The 23,940-nt window shown below is 43.8% G+C and overlaps 1 protein-coding gene across 3 annotated transcripts in view; it reads right to left on the bottom strand.

Moving 5' to 3' along the window:
- Window positions 1–23,940, bottom strand: part of CORO2B (coronin 2B) — a 79,315-nt gene that overhangs the window by 27,786 nt on the left and 27,589 nt on the right. For all 3 annotated transcript variants that reach the window (XM_068275052.1, XM_068275053.1, XM_068275051.1), the window contains one exon: window positions 2,927–3,127. In XM_068275052.1, coding sequence (XP_068131153.1) covers window positions 2,927–3,127 — 201 coding nt within the window. The remainder of the gene's footprint in view (window positions 1–2,926; window positions 3,128–23,940) is intronic.

The raw sequence follows: 23,940 nt of genomic DNA, 5'->3' as shown, positions 1-23,940 counted from the left end.
CAATAGCAACATTTTCAGTTTACCTACAGAAGGCAATAGGCAAAAAGCTGTTTGCATAACAGAATTGTATTTAAATAACATACCTGTCCAATTGGGTTTTTGATTTATAATAAAAATTAATGTTCAAAAAATTAGAAAAAAAATACATTTTTGCAAACCACAATTATAAATGTATTGAAGAGCAAACAGTAAGTTCTATAGGTTATGTTGTTATCCGATATTATATTAACTGCATATCTTTTTTCGATGAAATCAGAAATTGTAAATGGGAAGCATGTAAACTGACAGGTCTCTAGATACATTTTTTACAGAACTACAGCTGTTCAGTGACAAAGCTTCAGAACAACCCTGAAAATTATAAAGATGTGCACAAACGTTTTATGAAACATACTGTGTGTGTTTTTTGTCATTATGAAGACCTGTAAAATACAGCTAGAAACTCATTTCTTGCATTTGGACAGGCTTTGTTGTTACCTTGTGACTGTAAAACTACAGTAAGATCTAGTAATCACAGGCAGGGTTTATCAAAACTGTCCAAGGCAGAGCCGGATCATCCACAAGGCAAAATAAGTGACCGCCTCAGGCCTGTTGTTTCTGTTGGCAGTATCAACAGAATTACTTTAAACTGCAGTATAGTAAAGCAACCACAAGATGTCACTGTCTGTAGAATGATGTGAAGATCTCTATGGTATTGTAATTTCCTGTATTAATTTTGTGTGTTCCTCTCTGTTCCAAGTAAAATGTATTAACTGATGGTGGTGTATGTTTTAACTCCGCATGTTTTTCTTCAGTAAAGAGTTCTAACTTGTTACCCTGGGTGTCCATCTGCGTGCACACACTACTCTACTACATCAGTTTCCAGGGCCCAGTCAGTCACTTCCTCTGATACCTGCCCGCCAGCTGCACTCAATACCTAGAAGGTCAGTAGGCAAGCAGAGGGAGTGGTGCAAGCTGGTACCTCGACTAAAGTCTCTTTTCACCTTCTCTTATCCACGGAGTGCTGTGATGCCATTCCTTTAAGCTGTAGGAATTGCACACCATGATATGATACGTTTGTGCAGAGTTCTGTTTACCCCTTGGTGAACATGGCTAAGGCTGCCAACAGAGTTCCGCCGAATACAAATAAGACGTGTAACATGAGCTGAAATAAATACTAAAGAACTCATGGCTGGACTCCAGTTTCTTAAGTGTATAGCACTAAGCATTCCACAGGTTCAGTGGAAACCTATATGAAGGGCTAAACGTAGTCACTCAGATGGTGAATGGAATTCATGACATACCGCTAATTATCAGGGGTGCAGGAAACATGGTTATGTATGTACCTAGTAATTAATTATATGAATCACATGCTATATTTTACTGCAGTTTAAACCTATTATTCAGTCTCTTGAATTGTTTTCTGAAAAATTCTTGCAGTTTCACGCTTGTCCTTGTGCAATCACTTACCCGGGTGATACTGAGAGGTGCTACTCAGCACCCTCTTTATTGCTTGTAGCTTGTCCCTCCTTCCCCAGCCTCGATCACCCACACACAAGATTACATAGCAACACACTCTCCATTCCTTTTGATGCCATCACTTAAATCATAGATTAGTTATTGATGGCCCAACACAGACCCAAGTGCTTGTTCTCATCAGCATACTAACAGGAGAGGGCACTTGGGCTGTGCTGGGCGGAGCATATTTCTGCTATGCAATTCTTTCTCCTCCTCCCTGCACACAAGTCTCTATCACCACTGCCATGGCCCAGCCATGCAGTGTGGTATAGGCTCCACAGATAGCTTTAGTCTGTGCTAGAGAGAGGGAAAAGTATGAATACTAACCAAAAGAAAAAACAAAAATTGGCGACCAGCATCACACAGTATTGTCTGCTGGGATATCCAAAGACACAGACTTGTTGTCTGATGCTGTTGAAAAGTTTTGGATCGGATAAGTATGCGCTCAATGCTGTAGCCTATCTAGATTTCCCCAACAATCAGCCAAAAGCAGGGTGATATGCAGGAAGTGCAAACATGCTGGTTCCCAAACCTTACAACCAAAGACTTATGAATTGAGATTGCTTTATAGATCATGACCATCTCCATCCTAAAAAATAAGTCCCTGTTGCTGCATCCTCCTGTGTCCCTGTGTCCATGCGTCGTGCCAGGGCACGTGGACGGACTTCAGCCAGCAGAGGAGGATGGGCGCAGGGGGACAGGCAGGAGTGTGCGCTCGCTTTCATGCGCGGACTGGAAGGTGCGTGCCCGCGGGTTGGGGGTGGGGTGTCACATCCGAGGCCTAGCTCCTGTTTTTAAATGGGCGGCCCTTTTATCTAGTAGATCTATAAAACAATTGTTTGACTTTCTCTTGCCTGAGTCATTGGCCTCACTTCACGAAGCTTTATCAAACACTTTATCGAACGTCTGATAATTTACCTCATGCATAAAATTTAATTTTGAATTCACTAAGGTGATATATATTAATCAAATGTTTTATTGATAAAACGATAAATAAATCTATAACACCTTAGTGAATTCAAAATTAGATTTTACCCATGAGGTAAATTATCAAACGTTCGATAAAGTGTTTGATAAAGCTTAGTGAATTGAGGCCAATTGTGTCTCCTACTTGATAAATGTGGTACAATGAGATATTAGTCAATGGAGGCAGCGCCATCAATACTAAAAATCAGTCTTTGAAAATCATTAAAATGACATTCAGGAGTCAGCTAAAAATGGCTACGGCCAGAGCCTGAATGTCATTCGAATGATTTTCAAATAAAGAGCTGATTTTTACTATTGGTGGTGCCTGCCTCCGTGGACTGATATGCTGGTTGGCCACCTGATGCTGTGGCTTTAGGCATTGGCACACCGAAGATCCTTTATTCAAGGGTGCGCCCTCACAACATCTGTATGTAAAATGAGATATAACTTTAGTTCTACTACTCACCTGATGAAGTGGGATGACCAGGAAGGCTCCCCCGCCTGCACTCTCAGTGACAATCGCTAAGAACTTGCTGTTGACCGCACAAAACGGGTTGTCATGCACATTCTTGGTGATGGGTATACATTCATAGCAGTTCTCTCGATTTGCAACCTTCCCGTACACATTCCTGAATTTGGAGTTGCGGTACTGTGGGCGCCATGACATCTGTCAGAAGAGGATAATGGCATCAGTGGCATTGTAGCAGACTAACCACACTCTGAAATTTAAATCTATTTTAAAAGTAACTTGTTCTGGAAGGGAATTGCTCAGCCCGCACCACAATATTTCATGTCAGTACCGATCAAAATAATGGATGTCACTACTTTTGTGTGTTGCTGAGCAAGAAAAACAAATACGGTAGAAGGTAATGTGTGTGGTATGCGTGAACCTTAAAAGACACCTGAAGTGAGAGGGGTATGGTGGCTGCCATATTTATTTCCTTTTGAACAATACCAGTTGCCTGGTGTCCTGATGATCTTTCATGCTTTGCAGTTGAAAAAGTAGGTGACAAAGTACCATGTATCCTCGAATATAAGTCAACCTTGTGTATAAGTCAACTCCAATATTTAACCCTCTTAAGCTGGAATTTTGTTCTGACTTAAGTATAAATCTACCCAGCAAAGCTAATGGCTGCACTTGGGGACCAGGAAAAATTAACAGTTGCATTTCAGGACCAGGAGGTGTTAATGTCTGCACTGCATACAGTATTGCAGCCATTAACACTAGAGTTGGGCCGAACGGTTCGCCTGCGAACGGTTCCATGCGAACTTCCGTGGTTCGCGTTCGCGTCCCGCAGGCGAACCTTTGCGGAAGTTCGGTTCGCCCCATAATGCACATGGAGGGTCAACTTTGACCCTCTACATCACAGTCAGCAGGCCCAGTGTAGCCAATTAGGCTACACTAGCCCCTGGAGCCCCACCCCCCCTTATATAAGGTAGGCAGCGGCGGCCATTACGGTCACTCGTGTGCTGCCTGCGTTAGTGAGAGTAGGGCGAGCTGCTGCAGACTGTCTCTCAGGGAAAGATTAGTTAGGCTTAACTTGTTCCTGTCTGGCTGCATACCTGTTCTGTGAACCCACCACTGCATACCTGTGCTGTGAACCCACCACTGCATACCTGTTCTGTGAACCCACCACTGCATACCTGTGCTGTGAACCCACCACTGCATACCTGTTCTGTGAACCCACCACTGCATACCTGTGCTGTGAACCCACCACTGCATACCTGTTCAGTGAACCTGCCACTGCATACCTGTTCTGTTCAGTGGACCCGCCACTGTATACCTGTTCATTGAACCCACCACTGCATACCTGTGCTGTGAACCCACCACTGCATACCTGTTCTGTGAACCCACCACTGCATACCTGTGCTGTGAACCCACCACTGCATACCTGTTCTGTGAACCCACCACTGCATACCTGTGCTGTGAACCCATCACTGCATACCTGTTCAGTGAACCTGCCACTGCATACCTGTTCTGTTCAGTGGACCCGCCACTGTATACCTGTTCATTGAACCCACCACTGCATACCTGTGCTGTGAACCCACCACTGCATACCTGTGCTGTGAACCCACCACTGCATACCTGTTCTGTGAACCCACCACTGCATACCTGTTCAGTGAACCTGCCACTGCATACCTGTTCTGTTCAGTGGACCCGCCACTGTATACCTGTTCATTGAACCCACCACTGCATACCTGTGCTGTGAACCCACCACTGCATACCTGTTCTGTGAACCCACCACTGCATACCTGTGCTGTAAACCCACCAATGCATACCTGTTCAGTGAACCTGCCACTGCATACCTGTTCTGTTCAGTGGACCCGCCACTGTATACCTGTTCATTGAACCCACCACTGCATACCTGTGCTGTGAACCCACCACTGCATACCTGTGCTGTGAACCCACCACTGCATACCTGTTCTGTGAACCCACCACTGCATACCTGTTCAGTGAACCTGCCACTGCATACCTGTTCTGTTCAGTGGACCCGCCACTGTATACCTGTTCATTGAACCCACCACTGCATACCTGTGCTGTGAACCCACCACTGCATACCTGTTCTGTGAACCCACCACTGCATACCTGTGCTGTAAACCCACCAATGCATACCTGTTCAGTGAACCTGCCACTGCATACCTGTTCTGTTCAGTGGACCCGCCACTGTATACCTGTTCAGTGAACCCGCCACTGCATACCTGTTCTGTTCAGTGGACCCGCCACTGTATACCTGTTCAGTGAACCCGCCACTGCATACCTGTTGTGTTCAGTGAACCTGCCACTGCATACCTGTTCTGTGAACCCGCCACTGTATACCTGTTCTGTTTAGTGAACCCGCCACTGTATACCTGTTCTGTTTAGTGAACCCGCCACTGCATACCTGTTCTGTTCAGTGGACCCGCCACTGTATACCTGTTCAGTGAACCCGCCACTGCATACCTGTTCTGTTCAGTGGACCCGCCACTGTATACCTGTTCAGTGAACCCGCCACTGCATACCTGTTCTGTTCAGTGGACCCGCCACTGTATACCTGTTCAGTGAAGCCGCCACTGCATACCTGTTGTGTTCAGTGAACCTGCCACTGCATACCTGTTCTGTGAACCCGCCACTGTATACCTGTTCTGTTTAGTGAACCCGCCACCCACGATAATAACGTCGTTGCCTCATTGTGGTCAGACCAAATTTGATCAGCTGGACAGTCACTGTTCTGTCATTCAGCTACATCAGCCAGGCGACCATATGGGCTGTAAAGCCACCAAAACCTGCACTCTCGCCATGGTGCGCACCAGTCCAGCACGGCCGTCACTACACAAACAGCTGTTTGCGGTGCGTTACACGGTGAGTTTGGTGTGTCAGTGTGAAGCAGTACCTTAACCACTTTACCCCCGCGCGTACGTATTTCTCCGCCCCTTTTTCCATCCTTTAAAAACCAGGGACGGAGAAACACGTACTTTCCGCGTTCCCGACGCTGCCCGCGCTCCCGCTCGTAAACACGCCGCCCGCCGCTAGTAAACACGCCGCCGCCCGCTCGCCCAGAGATCAATGAATGGGAAAATCCATTCCCGTTCGTTGATCTAAGCCCCGCAATGATCAGCTGCTCTCCTATGGGCAGCGCGATCATTGTGAGAAAAAACTCACGTGTCCAGCCTCCTTATTCTTCCTCCAAGCTTCCGGAAGGAAGCTTGGAGGTCGCATTAAAACAAAAAGTTACTGTGGCCATCTTGTGGCTAAATAGTAAACTACACCCTACACATTTTTCACATACAAATAAATGACTTTTACACATAAAATTAACTCATTACCTCCCACACTCCCCATTTTTTTTTTTTTGTAATTAAAAAAAAATTAAAAAATTTACAATTAAAAAAAATACATAAATAGTTACCTTAGGGACTGAACTTTTTAAATATTTATGTCAAGAGGGTATAACACTGTTACTTTATAAACTATGGGCTTGTAATTAGGGATGGACGCAAAACTGAAAAAAATGCACCTTTATTTCCAAATAAAATATTGGCGCCAAACATTGTGATAGGGACATAATTTAAATGGTTTTATAACCGGGACAAAAGGGCAAATACGTTTCATGGGTTTTAATTACAGTAGCATGCATTATTTAAAAACTATAATGGCCGAAAACTGAAAAATAATTATTTTTTTCCCCACATTTTTCCTATTTTCCCATTAAAACACATTTAGAAAAAAATAATTCGTGGCATAATGTCCCACCTAAAGAAAGCCTAATTGGTGGCGAAAAAAACAAGATATAGTTCATTTCATTGCGATAAGTAATAATAAAGTTATAGACGAATGAATGGAAGGAGCGCTGAAAGGTGAAAATTGCTCTGGTGGTCAGGGGGTAAAACCCCTCAGTGGTGAAGTGGTTAATTACACTACCTGATTGATGTATACACATGCAAGATGTTTGAAAGCACTTTAGGCCTGTCATTTAGCATTCAATGTGATTTCTGCCCTTAAAACGCTGCTTTGCGTCAAATCCAGATTTTTCCCCGGGACTTTTGGCATGTATCCCACTCCGCCATGCCCCCCTCCAGGTGTTAGACTCCTTGAAACATCTTTTCCATCACTTTTGTGGCCAGCATATTTTTTTTTTTTTCAAAGTTCGCATCCCCATTGAAGTCTATTGCGGTTCGCGAACTTTAACGCGAACCGAACCTTCCGCGGAAGTTCGCGAACCAGGTTCGCGAACCTAAAATCGGAGGTTCGGCCCAACTCTAATTAACACCTTCAGTCCTTTATGTGCAGCCAGTAATGCCTCCAGACCCTCAAGTGCAGCAATTATTTACTCCCCTTCCTGAAGCCCAGTATTTCCCCCGCCCCTTTCCTTGTTAATTGTTGTGGGTAGTTTTTTCAGACCTGTGTTTTCATGGCATTTCCTTCATCAAGATAGTGTCACTTATGACTGGGTAAATTACTGCAGATGTGAATGTCACTAATACCGGTAGTACACACATTACTCAGTGTGCTCAGCATTGCTTGTGACTCGTGTATACGCTGGCCCCTATACTTTTGTTTAGTGAATCAGACCTAAATTTCTAGACATACAAATTACTATCAAAATTATTTTGAGTATTTTCTTGCATGTTGGTGGTTTAAAAATGCTTTTTACTGACATGGTGTGAAAATATGACCTAGGAGAACACGGAAGAAAAAGTTAATTGCATATGGGCCATTGTATCCAAATGAAGGAAACAGTGGACTGGACACGTCTTTCTGTTCTAGCTAGAAGATGGTTAACTGTTCTTCTTACTAAGAATCTTCTTCTCTTCTTTAGAATCTTTTAGAACACAAAATGGGTTCTGGTTGAAGCTATTTGGATATGGCTGAATAAATGAGTAGAGTCCATCTCATAAACTGGTTACAGGGTTGCATTGTTAAGAATTTGGAACTGGTTCCTAGCAATCAATGGGGTACATTTTGACTGGCTCAGACCTGGCATTAGTAATGTAGGTCTCAGTAGACAAGCGGTCACATTTTCAGCCTGAGTTCACGAAGTACAGCTTTATTCGTACACAACGTGACACTTAGCTGACAGGGAGAAACATAAGTACAAACTGCAGATAGCTGTTGTTCAGGGCAGCATTTATTACTGTCTTTGTAGCTCTGTTTTTCATGCCCTAGTTTCACACATAGTAACAACAAACAAAGCCCATAGCACAAGGCAAATGGAATTCATGAATGTGGCTTGAAGTCAAATATAACTATAAGTTTCTTAACTGAAAGCATGTTGTGTATCACGCATGTTGGAGGACACATTGTGCCTGAGGGTGTAGGGTGACAATGGATCCACTGTCTTCTACCCCTCTGCCTCCTCTTCTCCCCCTTCCTACAGTATTTCTCACAATGGTTCTCTATCTTTAGTATCTCCCACTGACATAAAGCGTTAACTATTTCCTCTATCACTGTCTGCTGTGCCATGACCTTTGACCAACAATTTTAAAGTCACCCCCAATTGGAAAAGAAGACTCTATATTTAGCCCGGAGAATTCTATTCACCCACGTTGAACACATCTCTTACTGCTTTCATGGAACCCCTTCCTCATCAGCCTACCAGGGCTGGTGTTCCTGTTTAATGATCTGTGCCAAGAAGAAGCGAACAAAAACACTATCGCTGATTGCTGGCAATGAGCAAGGCGCTGCTGCACAAGTAATCCTGTGGGATTATTCTCACTGCAGTGATTGTGGCGTATTTGCGATAATCACCACAAATGCAACATTTTCCCAATGATTGCGTCACGATTCTCATTTACTGGAATGAGAATCGCTATTCGCAATCTCTGAAAAATTGCGGAATGGCACAATGCAAAATGGCAATCGCAATCATAGGCAATTGCAATCGTTATTTTGCGTTCCCGGGTGTTAACGGGGCCTAAAGGTAACATAAATCTGCCCATATCACATGTACACAAAGATTCACATCCCTGGGAAAATAATCAAATGTGTACTTAGAGAAGTATGGAAGCTTTCATTACTGATTATGTTTTTAGTTGTTTGGCTGTCCTACTATTATTTTATTTCTCTTAGTAGTTTCAAAGTAATGACGTCATTTCCTATTACAAAACGTTTCATGGAAAGTGCTAAATATTGTACAAACTTCATTTCATTTGTGCTTTAATCAAAATGCAATGACCTGAAGGGGGCTGTGATGAGTACTTTATAAGAGATGTCAAATGAGGTCTCAAGACCTCATTTGGAACCTCTAAATGATTTAACATGGCTTTGTTCCCTCAATTCCATACTAAGCATAGAGGAATCCAAAAACAGGGAAATGCGAGAATGGAAATTTAGGACAGTGTGGAAAACGAAACAAGCACCCATTTATTTCTATGGACAAAAATAGATGTCATTTTCATTAATTATGTAAGTAAATAGCTTTATTTGGGATACTGACTGATCTAGGAACAATTTTAATTTTTAAAGGTACAGTATTACTCTTTTTTTTAATAAACAGATATGGCTTGAAGTGGACCAGAACTCTTGCACAGGACAGAAGGAAAACATATAGAGAGGCACCCTGTATGTACAGTATTTAGAGAGTTTAGCCTGTTTAAAGAGACACTGAAGCGAGAATAAAACTCGCTTCAGTGCTTATATTCAGCAGGGGCACGTGTGCCCCTGCTAAACCGCCGCTATCCCGCGGCTAAACGGGGGTCCCTTCACCCCCAAACCCACCCCTGCAAAATCAACGACCAATTTGGTCGTATATTTTGCTGCTCTTGAGGCAGGGCTAACGGCTGCAGCCCTGCCTCTCAGCGCGTCTATCAGACGCGCATCGCCGCCTCTCCCCCGCCCCTCTCAGTGAAGAAAGACTGAGAGGGGCGGGGGAGAGGCGGAGATATGCGCTGACAGACGCGCGTGAGTCAGGGCTGCGGCGGTTAGCCCTGCCTCTATGCGGAAGAGGGGATGCGCTGCACGGAGGGGAATTTGGGGGTGAAGGGACCCCCGTTTAGCGGCGGTTTAGCAGGGGCACGCATGCCCCTGCTATCTATGAGGTCTGAAGCGAGATTCATTCTCGCTTCAGACTCTCTTTAATTCCCCCTCATCTGTGAGTAAGCACAAGTTATAATTTGATCCCTCAGCAGTGTCAGGGGCCTGCCATGGCAGAGAGCTAATTGGTAAACACAGGATTTTAACAATATGTCTGCTTCCATGAAACCAGGAAGTAGAAACACTTTTTTTGCAGGATTTGAATAGCTGTAACAAAGAAATGATTTTTTTCTTTAAAAGTGATTATGCTGTTGCTTATCTTTTACAGCAGAGAGGAACTTCTGAGTTCAGGTCCGCTTTAAAGAGGAAATGTAGTGAACATAACATAATGAATAAAATTGCTTATTTTCAATATTCCTTTACGGTATAGATTATTTAGTCAGTGTTTGCCCCATTGTAAAATCTTTTCCTCTCCCTGATTTCCAATCTGAAATGTATCACTGGTGGTGACCTCTTTAGTTCTGTCAGGTGATCTGTGCTTAATGTTCTTTGCTAAGAGTTCTATATTGCTTGGTTGGCAGTTGGAAAAAGCTGTTATTTCCCACATAGCACCGATGTTCATAGACAGCAGACTGTCAGGACCATGGTCATGACATCACACTGTGGGAGGGGTTTCACCACAATATCAGCCATACAGATGTCCCTGATGATCTATTTGAGAAAAGGTAAAGATTTATCATGGGAGAGGGAGTATCAGCTACTGACTGGAATTAAGTTCAATCCTTGGATACAGTTCCTCTTTAAGTCATACACATATTGGGGTCAGAGAGATAACTGTATGACGTTAAAGTACCAGTGCATGTACAGATATAAAACATAAAGATACAAATAATTTGGAAACATTTAATCTGACCAGCGATTAGCACGTTTTTTTTTCATTATAGCAGCAGTGTGGAAACATTAAGGGCTGATGCACACCAAGAGCGTTTCTGAGTGTTTTTAAAAACACTAGCGCTTTAAAAAGTGCTTGGCTAATGTATCTGAATGGGATGCAGCACACCAGAGCGATGTGATTTTTTTTCCCAAGCGCAAATGCGGGTCCTGCGGCATTTCTACTGATTTCTGAGGCGATTTAGCCTCAATGTTAAGTATAGGAAAGTGGAAAATCGCTCTGAAAAGCGCTCTGAAAAGCGCTAGATCAGAGCAAATTTCCAAGCATTTTTGTTACAGTAGCTGTTCAGTTACAGCTCTACTGTAACAAAAAATAAAAAACGCTACACAAAAACGCTCCTAAAGTGGAACTGTGGTCAATGTGGAACTCTCCATCATTTAGTTTGGTTCTGCTCGGAGATTCAAACCTACTGGTCAGATGTACTTCATCTAATAAAACGTTATACTGACTTTGAAGTCCCCAGAGATCCTTGGATCTGCCTACTAGCCAAACCTATGCCTAAGATGAAATCTCATAACCAACGCCTGATCAATCATTTTCTGACAGCTGCGAGATGTGTTATTTCCAAACATTGGAGGGATTCCTTTCCTCCAAATGTCTTTGAAGTGCTAAACAGAGTGAGGTATACATATACATTAGAACATCTTACAGCTGTCATACAAGATAAGGTACATATATTTCAAAAAGTATGGAGGGATATGAATTTATAATTAGTAATGGGTAGAATGTACACTAACTTCTTGACCCTATTGGGATGGGGAATATATGGTATGGTAGGCTGGCAGGCCACCTTCTCTTCTCTTCTTTTCTCTTTTCTTTTCTGTATTTCATCTTTTCTTTCTTCTTTCCTTACCTTATTCTTAACCCTGTCTGGGGTCCTTCACCCCTTTCAGGAGGATGGTCTGGAAGGGTCACCTCATTTCTTGTCATATGATATCGGCTTTTAACCCCTGTGGACTCATTACAGTGAGATGTATGACTCCTTGTAGATTATCATTCTTGAAGCTACTAAAATTTTTATAGGATATATTTTTTCTCCACATGGCTATAGAAAATGGTTAATTGTTACTGCTGTTACTTTAGTTATGTCAAACTATTTTGCCTTAGCTTAATAAGACTATTCTTGTGGAATGTTTTCTACTATGCAAAAAAAAAAATATTTAAATACAAAAAAAAAAAACAAAAACGCTCCTAAAATTGCTAGGCATGATTAGAAAATCGCTAGGCACATCCCTAGAATCGCCTAGAAAAATCACTTCAAAAAGCGCTGAGCGTTTCTGATTATGCTAGCACTTTTTGGTGTGCACTGGCCCTGCTATACATAGTATAATGTATTATGATAATTTCAATGCTTACTGGTGTCAGATATTTAACATCTTCCCACTGTACACATTAACAAGTGACCATGTAGTGGGTCACTGCTTTCCAATTTGTCACTTAGGGCCTGAGCCCACTGCTGCGATTTTAAAAACACATAAAACCGCAAGCGTTTTTGAAATGCGTTTTAAGGCTTTAAATGAGTTTCAACGCATTAAAATGCATTAAACGTGTTTCAAAAATGCTTGAAAAGCGCATGTGCATTTATGTGTTTTTCAAAACGCAGCAGTGGGTTCAGGCCCTAAGGTAGTATAACATTATACAGGAGTACTACTTCAGCAGCTGTTACAAATGGGACTCTATTGAGCCCTGTGAGTCCCCACAGGATTCTACTAGTGAGCCGACTGCTTTTTCCCTTTCCTCATGTGATTTCCTCTGACTGGCCTATTGAGGGCAGGTGATGATGTCATCAGGGAACTGGAAGAGGTGGTACAGGAGGGCGTGGCAAAGGCATGTTGTGATGCAGGAAGTAGTGGTAGGTAGTCTTTGGGGGAGGGAAGGGATATGGTTACGCTTCTGAACCGGAAGTCCATCCATGTACAGGAGCTCAGCAGAGAGCAGCCTGTGAGCCATTGCTGCTGAGGTCTTAAGGCTTGATGCTATACAGCCTTGCCGCCTGTGTGTTGTCATGCACAGCTTCACCGGATATCACCATATTATGGCTTTTCCTGATGTCCTAATATTGATATATCCATCAGAATAATGTGTCATTATACCTACTACTTTTGGGTGGTGAAAGGGATCACAGCGAATATATTTACCTTCTGAAGGCATATGTTTCTATAAGTACCGGTTTTTGTACTATTGTTTTTTCTTTACTTTTCTTACTTGACTCTCTTTGAGCTACTCCAACAACATAGCATACCTGGCTTCCACACGTACTGTACATGGATATGAAGAATTCTTCATAAATATATATGTTCAATAAAATGGTAAACTAAGAAATCTACAGTATATAGTAGTAGTCTTTCTAATGTACTTTTGGCTTGTGCCTACCAGTAAGTCATATTATATCTGAAACAATGTGTGTATAGAACAGAAGAATCATACATGTGTTATTTGAATAACCCATCATATAAGAAAACAAGTCAGGGTTCTCTAGATTGTAGCACTTCCTTGGTTAGGCTATAGGTAATCAGTCATGATTGGTAGGAGCCTTGTTGTTTCCAAAAGTCCCATATAAATTTGGCTTAATTCTCTGCCTTCCATTCTTGCCACTACGCATTCATTTTTGCAAATGTAATTTACCTTTCCAATGACCTTTTCAGGTTTCCGGGACTCTGTGATCTCTTATTTGGCTGGCAATATGATGCAGTTGATTAATTTTTAATGGGCAGTATAAATGCTTTTATGGGAAGACCTAGTGATATCTTCCATGAGCATAACTTACAACTGATTTGTAGCGTAGCACTAATAAGGTTCTCCACCCCTTGCCAAGATCTCTTATGACAGCCATATAAGCAGCAATGTTTCTGTATCTTAACATCCCCTAAACAAAGCATCTTTTATCAGCTTGTGGGTACGTTTTGTGAACTCTCTGTGGGGGTGTAATATCACGTCAACAGTACTCTTATTCAATATCTTGATAAACTCAGTTGATATAGATGATTTTTTTTGAAATATATTATTATACACCCTTACCCATGTATTATCTGACACAGTGTAGTGTCACTACATCGCATTACTGTCTAGTACATTTGTATGCTGCTCCATCCAGATACGGATGCATCCAGCAATCTCAAAAACACGTTTGTGGTACCCCAAAGATTCTGATCGAAAATTCCAATCAATCGGAAAATTTGATTGTAATGCTCCAATTGAATAAAAAAAAAATATATGGTGTGTGGCCACCTTTAGGATTATATGTATTTGGTGATTTCCTTTTTGCACAATTATTTTTACTGTTTGCACTAAGCACTTATGGCACTATAGGTCTCATTGCCTCATAATTTATCCACTTTGAACCCGAGTTCTATAATTGAAGCGGTTCTTATTGAACTGTGGATATGGTATATATATTTATACTTTGATATGGATTGCTAAAGAGGAGGTTAATTATTGCTGTTTTTGAATGGTTTATGTGCTTGAAATACCTTGAAATCAAGCTGTAATTAAAACACTTTCCAACGGATGGTGCTGTGATTTGACCATTCCTTCCTCAGGTTCTATAACATAACAACACAGTTTGAAACATACCACAAATCCTATAAGTCTCATATCCAGCCGCTCAGCCCAATGGTAAATGATTTATAACCTGTGTTAGGCTACTTACTGTATAAAGATACAGCAAGACACTTTGTAAGTACCAAATCATATCAGGTCTACAGAATACCCAGAATACCCCTTAGGTACTTCTGCATGGGTGAAATAACCGTCAGAGCATTAAAGAGGCCCTGTAGTGACTTATAGTAGAATGTAGTAAATCCTGAATAGGATACCCACGTTTACAGTAAGTTCCCTGGTTTCAGCATCAGAAACACTTCCTATATCTATATATTGCTGTATATCGGTATGCAACCCCGCCCTCCCAGTGATGTCACAGCCTAGGTAGTATAGCTATGTGGAATTCTCCTCCCGAGGCATTCTGGGAGACCAGGTATTATTTCTACTGGTTTCAGAGAACAGAGTAAACAAACATAGAAATGCACCCAGACAGCACTAAAGATTTTAGAATGTAAATTAGGGAGAGGAAGGGGTAATGAAAGACTTTACAAGGAGCAAACATGGACTAAATCAGTTATAAATCAATGTTTAAATTATAAAATAAGCAATCCTCACAATTTTGCCACAAGTCTAGAACTGGCCCTGCCTCTAGGTATGAATATTCTATACTAGCCCACCTCTTATAACCCCCTATTCCTTTACATTGTAAGCTCACAAGGGCAGGGCTCTCTCACTCTTTTGCGTCTCAGAATTTGTTACATATTTGTTCATATTGGTTTTGGCACTATAATTACCAATTCTGTATTTTGTACCAATACTGAAATTTGTAGTGTATATTGATGTACACCATTGTCTGTATTATTTTGTACCCCATGTTTGTTTCTTACTTTGACAGCGCCACGGAATAAGCTTATGCTGGAGCTTTATAAATTAATAATAATAATAATAATAATAATAATAATAATAATATTCCACACTAGAGAGAAGGAATAAGCCCCTCTTCTATTTTGAAGACCCAGTGAGCTTTCAGTCTTTGTGTAACTTCTGCCAGTCACAATGAAAAGTCCCCACTGGACCAAGAGGCATTAGCCAGCTGATAATGAAGGGGATGCAGGATTACTAAGCCAGCTGCTTGTTGTGGCGGCTCAGAGCCTGTTAGGGGCAAATAAGGAACTCCTTAATTCATACACCCATGTATCAGGCCTCAGTCTGGTCATGTAAGCCTGTGGCATGGAGTTAACAGCGTGTGATGTGAGAGCTGGCAACAAGCAGCCTGCTTCTTGTCTTGTCTCCAGAGCTGCATGGAATGAAAGACTTCTAATGACTGCAGGGTGTACAGAAGCCTGAAAGAAAGAGAAAGATCTTATTCACAGATTTCTGCGGGGCTGCAGCTGAGTGAGGGGTGGTGGAGGACAGATCTGTGCCAAACATATTGACTACCACCAATCTAGAGGACAGCTGCCTCAGGCTACAGGCTGGCGAGCTGGCAGCAGTAGCAGCCTCTACATTGTGTGAGGTACTCCATCCGTCCATTTATATGCTGGGACTGCTGACCAGGTTATTTCATATGAGGGAAGATGCTTATACTTTACCAAAAGGAATCCATATACATACACTAAAAGGGCAAAGGAGCCTCTGACAGTAAAAAACACTTTTGTTAGATTTCATGTTATACTTGGCATAGAAGATAGAATCTGATTGGTTGCTGTGGACAAGCAGTGTCATTACTGCATTCTATTGTTGCTAAATCACTGATATATCTTGCTCTATTGATGCTATTTTCCTGTATTTATATAGCACTAATATAATGGGCCGGAACTAGACTTTTTGCTGCCTGAGGCAAACTTGCGAGCATGTGCCCCCCAGGGCCGGTTCTCTCATGAAGCAAGGTGAAACATTTACATCAGGCGGCAGAGATTACGGGGCAGCATTTTTGCACTAACAGCATGTAAACAGAGTAGGAAGAGAACGAGGCTCACAGCCAGCAAGTTTGCTATTGTGTTGAGCTGCAGCATGTCATGTGAGAACATGAAATGAAGCAAAGCAAATTGTTGGGTGCTGTGTGATCATTCCAAATTGGGTGGGGGCGCACCCTTACAAGTATGCCTCAGGCAGTAAAAAGTCTAGAACTGACCCTGCCCCCTCCCCCGAATTGGAATGATCACACAGCACCTGATAATTTGCACTGCCTGTTTTCTAATAAACATGTTTTTGGTTTCTGGGAGGAAAGCAATGCAAACATGGCGAGAACATACAAACTCCATGCTCTGGCTGGGATTCAAACCTGGGACTCTAGCCACCATCTGAGTTACCGTACTCAAGTACCACCTACAGTCCATGTTTTGCAGGTAGTTTTCATTATACCCAAGAGCTTTAATACTGTAACTATCTTACCAGTCTGGATGCATTTGTGGAGTTATTACTTATGTGAACATCTGCAAAGCATGCACTGTTGGTGGGACTTGAGAATGGGTTTAATAAACACAGTTATATCCATCTGCATACATGAATAAGAATAGAATGTGCTGTGTATTCTTCTTTAAAGCAGACCTGAACTCAGAACTTCCTCTCTGCTCTAAAAGATACAACAGCATATTAACCTTTAAAGAAAAGCATTCCTTTTTTACAGCTGATACAAATCCTGCAATACATCTGCAGTGTGTCTACTTCCTGCTGTAATGAAAGCAAACATAGGGTTAACATCCTGTGTTTACAAATTAGCAGTTATGCCATGGCAGGGAAGATCTCTAAGTTGACACAGCTGAAGAGATCAAATTACACTGGTGATTAGTCTCAAATGCAGGGGAATTAGACAGGCTCTAAATGCATACAGGGTGCATTTTTATATGTTTTCCTTCTGTCTTGTGCAAGAGTTCAGGTCCACTTTAAGAACCATTGGGCTTGATTCACAAAAGAGTGCAAACTTTTAGCACGACCGTTTTCGCGCGAATTTTCGCGTTCGCGCGCAATTAAACGTTTTCGCGCGAAATTAAACGTTTTCACGCGAAATCGTTATCGTTTTCGCGTGAAAACGTTTAATTGCGCGCGAACGCAAAAATTCGCGCGAAGTCGCCGAAAATTCGTGCGAAAACGGCCGTGCTTAAAAGTTAGCACTCTTTTGTGAATCAAGCCCATTGTGTTTGTATTTTCTCTTTTTTTTTCCTTTCTAGTGGTAGGTGACTGTTGCACTGTCATGTACTGTATATCAAGCACTTGGCTTTCAAGTTGAACTTGTAAATACAGAAGGCAGGGCTTGACTTGTGTTTAGGAGGGATGTTGGTGGACAAGAATGTGCCATTACCGGAGAGAGCTTGAAGCAGACCTCCAGACTGGCCATCTGGAGGAGCCATGTGTCTGAGAACAATCCTGACCTGCTTGCAGCTTTTGTAGGTTGCTCAGTATCATTCATCCATTAACCAATGGCAGCACAGCCTATGTGTATTATGCAGTTTTGCCCCATTAGTTGTCTGTAGTTGGAAATGGTGATAATATTGCAAGCTCCAGAAATATTGGTTTGTATAAAAGGTTTGCTCCTGAAGCCCAGTCTGACTCTGCTTTGTGTTAATCCAGATTAGGGTGGTGCCATTCTTAAATTCTAAGCTTTAAAATACATATCATCACTATAAAAGTACCGTAATTCAATAAGGGCTGAATTCCACTAATCCGGTGTGCGTTTTGCATAACGCAGACTGGCACTTATAGAGATACGAGTACACATCTGGATCCCTGTAGCCCTGTCATGCATAGCTATGGGGATTTGGGCACCTGCTGCAGTGCCGTCCAGAATGACGCCAGCATGCGATCTGGATGGCATGCTATTGTACGGAAAGGGCCATGTCCGGCTTAGATGCGGGGAAACTCTGCATATCCATACGTAGTGGAAACAGGTCCTTAGTGATTGCCATTAAATATTATGTTTCAACGTCAGTCTGCAGCTACTATAACTTTTATTTTATGTCACTCTGCTGGAAACTATGACAACAGTGTACAGCTTTATGTAAAAGATACCCCTAATCCTCCTCTCTTTTTATTTTTCATTGGTGCAATACTCAGCATCATTTAGCTGGGTTGCTTTAAGTCAATATCACATTCATACCACAGGGTGGCAAAATCTGATGTCTGTGATGCAATTTTCCCTGGCAGGAATGTGGAAGCTGGATTACATGAGTAAGGCTTGTTGACGGTGTTGCATGAAAGGGGGTGAAGTTTAGTGGTGGAGCACACTGGAGAGCCACTTCCCTTCCTCTCTGCTCTTGTTTTTATTTTAGTGTTGTAGCCCTGTACACAGATATGAGCTCTGTTGCCCTGGGGATTTTGGGGCTCGAACCCTCGGGCAACAGTGTGGGGCTGAGGCTATACAGATGCATCAATAGTTTTGAGACTAGTGTCACGTTCTGCTGCTAATCAGGGAGAAGGAAGGCTGAGAGAGTGGCATATGAGGAACATCACAGAGTGGGTGGGCTAAGGGGCAGGGGCGTAGCAATAGGGGTTGCAGAGATGGCAGAGGGCTTGAGGCAGAAATTGGAGGCCGCCACGGCTACACATGGTGAAGCCTGGCTGCAGTCCCTAGTGGATCAGATCCCCCGTACCCGGCTCCAGTTGCCCTGCCGGCTCCGGCCCAGGCAGCACCTCCCTCTCTTCGGCCCCAAAGATCCCGCAGGGCCACATCGAGGTTGTCACCCTCTCCTCTGCGGAGATCCACCAGGTCAGTGAGTGTCACGCAGCCCAGCTCCATCAGGCGGGCGGATTTACCCGACACTCCCGGCCCATCTGCGTCTCCCCTGTTAACCGTCCGGGGGGTGGAGCCACCCATGCAGAGCAGCTCATCTCAGCCTCCTCCGCATACCCCCCCCCCTCCGGGCCACACTTCAGGCTGCAAAGAAAGTCAAGAGATGCGCTCCTAAGAAGAGGAGTGACCCCCTGCCCGCTACCCCCTCCCATACAGCAGCTCTCAGCCCTCATGCCTAGCCCAGACTTCAACACGGCAGCAGCTGTTTCAACCCAGGGCACTACCCTTATGCAGAGTCAGGCTACTGCCACACTGCATTCTCAGGCTATAATTCCTCCACCGGCCTGGGTTATGCAACCATCTACCCCCCTCCCCACCCCAGTGGAGGCCCAGCCAGGTAACTCGCCTTATGCGATCCCCCCATGGGCTTGGGTGCTCCTAGCACAGGTACCTCCCCAGGTTTCCACGGCGGCACAGCAGATGACACTGGCTCCCCAGGAATCGCTGCAGCCGAGCTGTATTACGGCTGGACCCACGGCCTGCTCACCCGCACTGGCCTCACCTTTAGGCAGAAACTCTAGTGGGCAGTCATGGAGGGGGTCAGAGGGGTTTGGTTGTATCAGGTGTGGGGGCGGCAGGCCGGCAGCACATGTCACCCCCCACGGCTCTTTTATTTCCCCGCAGTCACCTTCTCCTGGTGTTGGCGGTTACAGCGGGCATCAAGGTGTTTCCACGATGGCCTCAACTCCAGTCTTTGGGACTGTCAGAGCGGCAGCACCTTCCTTGCAGGCTGTGTCGTCGGATGGCGGAAGTGATACCACCGCGCATCCAGTTGGTGAGTCTCAGCTAACCAATTTATCTACCTTGGCAGTTAATGTGTCAAATATGGCAGTTGAGGGCAATGATTTAACATTGATTGATAAATTAAAACAATTGATTGGGTCGTTTGAGAATCCGAGGCCTTTGGCAAGCACTCCTGGCCCAGTACAAGTAAGGGACAGGGCGGCCGCAGCAACAGAGGGAGGCTCTGTAGCGGCAAAAAGCACAGTCACATTAGGAGATTCGGCAAACACTATCACACAGCAGGTCCAAGATACAGCTACAGGGGAAGAGACGGGGGAAAAGAAAACCACGATATCGGACTAAGCCAAGGGTCAATCTTATATTTGTTTTGAGGGCCCTTTAGGGGCACGTTAAAGGAAAAAATATGGAGGAGAGAATATTTTGATATTTTCACATTGCTACCGTTGGAGAGATTTAATGTTGAAAAATGGGAGAAAGGCAAGGAACATAGGAAGGAGGAGGATGATGATCGAAGGCGCTACAGGTTGATCCCGCGTACCTTCGGTAACTGGCTGCAAGCATTTAATATACTAGGCAGCATAGTCGGGGAGAAGTACCTTGAGAAGTGCTCGGCACTTTTTTGCTATCTGGATTCAATTTGGGAGGCAAACCGATCATATGGAGGCTCAGCTTGGCTTAGATATGATGAACAATTTATACCGGAACTAGACTGGGATCATCGAGATATTGGCATCTGGATGAGAGTCATGTCAAGCAAAGGGTCGGGTACATATACTTCTTCGGGTTCAACTTCTTTTCAGAACAGCGCCCCCTCCACAGGGCTGGGAGGCTCTCCTCTATCAGCAAAGCGTGGCACATGCTGGGCATTTAACGACTCCCAGTGCAAATGGGGTAACAGTTGTCGGTTTCGGCACGAATATTCAGATTGCGGAGTGGGACACCCTGTGGGTAAATGTTTTAGGAGAGGCAGAAGCGGGACAAGAAAAAATCCCGAAGGATCTGGAAAAAGGGGTGACGCCAGTGGACTTAAAAGCGATGGCTCCATGGTTAGTTAAATACCCATGTGTTAAAGCAGCAGAATTTCTCAGGGAAGGTTTTAGTGAAGGCCAGGGCCGGATTTACCATAAGGCTCCTTTCCTATGCATAGTCCTGAGCAGAGTGTAAATGAGAGGTTACTCACCCAGCTCTCGACATTCCCCTGATGAGATCTCCCTTCAGACAGGGACACCTCTAGCTGCTTAATACTGAGGTTCCTCTAGCTACTTAATACTTGGGGGCACCTCAAGCTACTTGAAATTGAGGGTATTTCTGGCTACCTAATACTAAGGACCCCTGTAGCTACCTATGAGGGGCAAGAAAAGTATGGGAGAAGTGACAGCTGGGCCAGCCAGCACACTTGCGGTACGGTTCGGCAGAGGTTTGTTTGTTTATGGAGGGTAAAGTCTAAGGTGCCAGTACATTTGTGCCTATAGGCTCCTGTGAGGTAAATCCAGGCCTGGTGAAGACTTTATTATCCCATGTAGTCAACCCCCTCAGGCCCATACGGTAAAAAATTTGAAGTCTGCGCGCTTACACCAGGAAGTGATCGCAGAGAAATTGGAAAAAGAAGTCTCGCTAGGCCGCATGTCGGGCCCGTTCGTTCAGTCGCTGGTTGCGAACCTGGTGATATCACCTTTGGGTGTAGTTCCTAAAAAAGAAGATAATAAGTTCAGTTTAATACATCATCTATCGTTCCCCAAAGGGGAATCGGTAAATGATGGCATAGCGGCAGACTTATCCTCAGTCGTTTACACAACTTTCGATTTTGCTTTAGCAATGGTAAAAAAGGCGGGAAGAGGGGCGTTAATGGCAAAAACGGATGTTGAAGCAGCCTTCCGCCTATCACCAGTCCACCCAGATAGCCAGCATTTGTTAGGTTGGCATTTAAACGGAAAGTGTTTTATTGATAGGTGCTTACTGATGGGTTGTGCCATATCATGCGCTTATTTCGAGGCATTTGCAACCTTTCTAGAATGGGTGATAAAGGAAAGCACTGGTCTTTCAGTAGTTACACATTATCTGGATGACTTCTTTTGCACTGGCCCAGCAGAGTCCGGGTTGTGTGGTCTGTTGCTAGAAGGAGTCATCCGGGTTTTTAAGGATTTCGGGGTACCACTGGCGCATGGAAAGACGGAAGGTCCGACGACGATTTTGAAATTTCTCGGGATAGAGATCGACTCGGTCGCAGGGGTTTGCCGATTGCCTTCGGACAAGCTTTGCGAACTATTGGAGGAAGTTGATGCGGCCTTACGGGCTAAAATTACGTTTGCAGCAAGTGCAATCACTGATGGGAAAACTCAATTTTGCGTGTAAGGTTCTCCCGGTCGGGCATATTTTCTCTCAACGTCTCGCCATGGCCACAAGCGGTGTGTTAGAACCACACCGTTTTGTTAGAATAAACAAGGGACTCAAGGAGGATTTAGGAGTATGGAAGAACTTTCTTTCAAGTTTCACAGGGTTAGTATATTGGCAAGAAGCACCGGTAGACACTGAGAGGATTGAACTTTTCACTGATGCATCCGGCAGTCATGGCTTCGGAGCATTTTTTGCAGGCGCTGGTGTGCCAAAGAATGGCCCTCATCTTGGGTTAGAATAGGGCTGACAAAAAATTTGGCATTATTGGAATTTTTTTCCGATTTTGGTTGCCATTGAACTCTGGGGGAACGAGCTGCGCAACAAAGTAGTTCGCTACTGGTGTCAATAGGGCGGTTGTTGCTATTATTAATTCAATCACATAATCATCTCCTCCAATAATGACATTGTTACGGCATTTTGTTTTGGGAAGTCTCGAGTTAAACATAACTGTAAAAGCTTTACATTTGCCGGGTAAAAAGAACAAAATTGCAGACTCACTTCCTCGTCTGCAGTGGGACTGGTTCCAGCGCCTGGCACCAGAAGCAGAGGATCGGGGGTGGGAGCCCTGCCCGATGCACCTTTGGAAGGTGGTAGGTCTTGTTTGTGGGACTTGATTCAGAGATCAGTTGCCCCTTCGACATGGGTGGCTTCTAATAGGGTTTGAGAGAGCTGGTACCAATGGGAGAGATCATTTGACCCAGCATTATCAGATGAGAATAGACAGGACATTTATTTATGGGTAATGAGTCTGGCGTTTGAAAGTGGGGATTTTGCAGCGATTCAAAAATGCGCGTCAGCCTTGGCCTTTTTATGTAAAATCAAGGGCTGGAAAGATTTCACAAAACAGTTTTGGGTACAACAAGCGCTGAAGGGGTGGAAAAAACAAAAGAGTCAAGGTGGATAAGAGGAGGCCTATTACATGGGAGATCTTAAAGGCCTTACTGATTCAACTGTCAGTAGTTTGTTCTTCAAAGTTTGAAGAGGTTTTGTTTGGCCTGGCCTTTTCTTTAGCTTTTTATGGAGCTTTTTCGGATTGGATAATTGGTCAGTCGCAATTCTACTTTACATAGGGGTTTACTAAGGCAGGACGTGTCCATTGTAGATGATCGAGTTGAGATTGTGTTAATGTGGTCGAAAACGGACCAAGCGGGTAAAGGGTGTACGATTGTGTTGTACCCTCTTCATGGGTGTACAACGTGCCCTTTTTGTAAGCTTCAGGAATTTCTGGTAATAAGAACGGATATTGACGGTTTGCTGCTGGTACATGATAACGGTTTTCCCATGTCGCAGTTCCAATATTCGGCGGTGTTGCATCGATGTTTTAAAAATTTAGGTTTGGAGGGGTCGGATTATACTTCCCACTCATTCCGCATAGGTGCAGCAACGGAGGCCTCAAGGATGGGCATGCCTACCGGAATGATAAAAAAGGTGGGTCGATGGCAATCCGATAGGTATCGACTTTATATCTGACCACATAGTGTCCAGTTGGTTGGTTTATGTCATGGCCAGTAGAAGATTGCACAGATCTTTGTTTGTGGGTTGAGGGGATGTCTGGGGGCACAAACATAAAAACATTAAAAAAATATTTTTTGGGGGAAGATTGGTTGTGTG

Source organism: Hyperolius riggenbachi, chromosome 3, assembly GCF_040937935.1.
Source record: "Hyperolius riggenbachi isolate aHypRig1 chromosome 3, aHypRig1.pri, whole genome shotgun sequence".
NCBI lineage: Eukaryota > Metazoa > Chordata > Amphibia > Anura > Hyperoliidae > Hyperolius > Hyperolius riggenbachi.
Note: the sequence above shows the minus strand (reverse complement) of the source record. Positions and strands in the feature narration are given on the sequence as shown.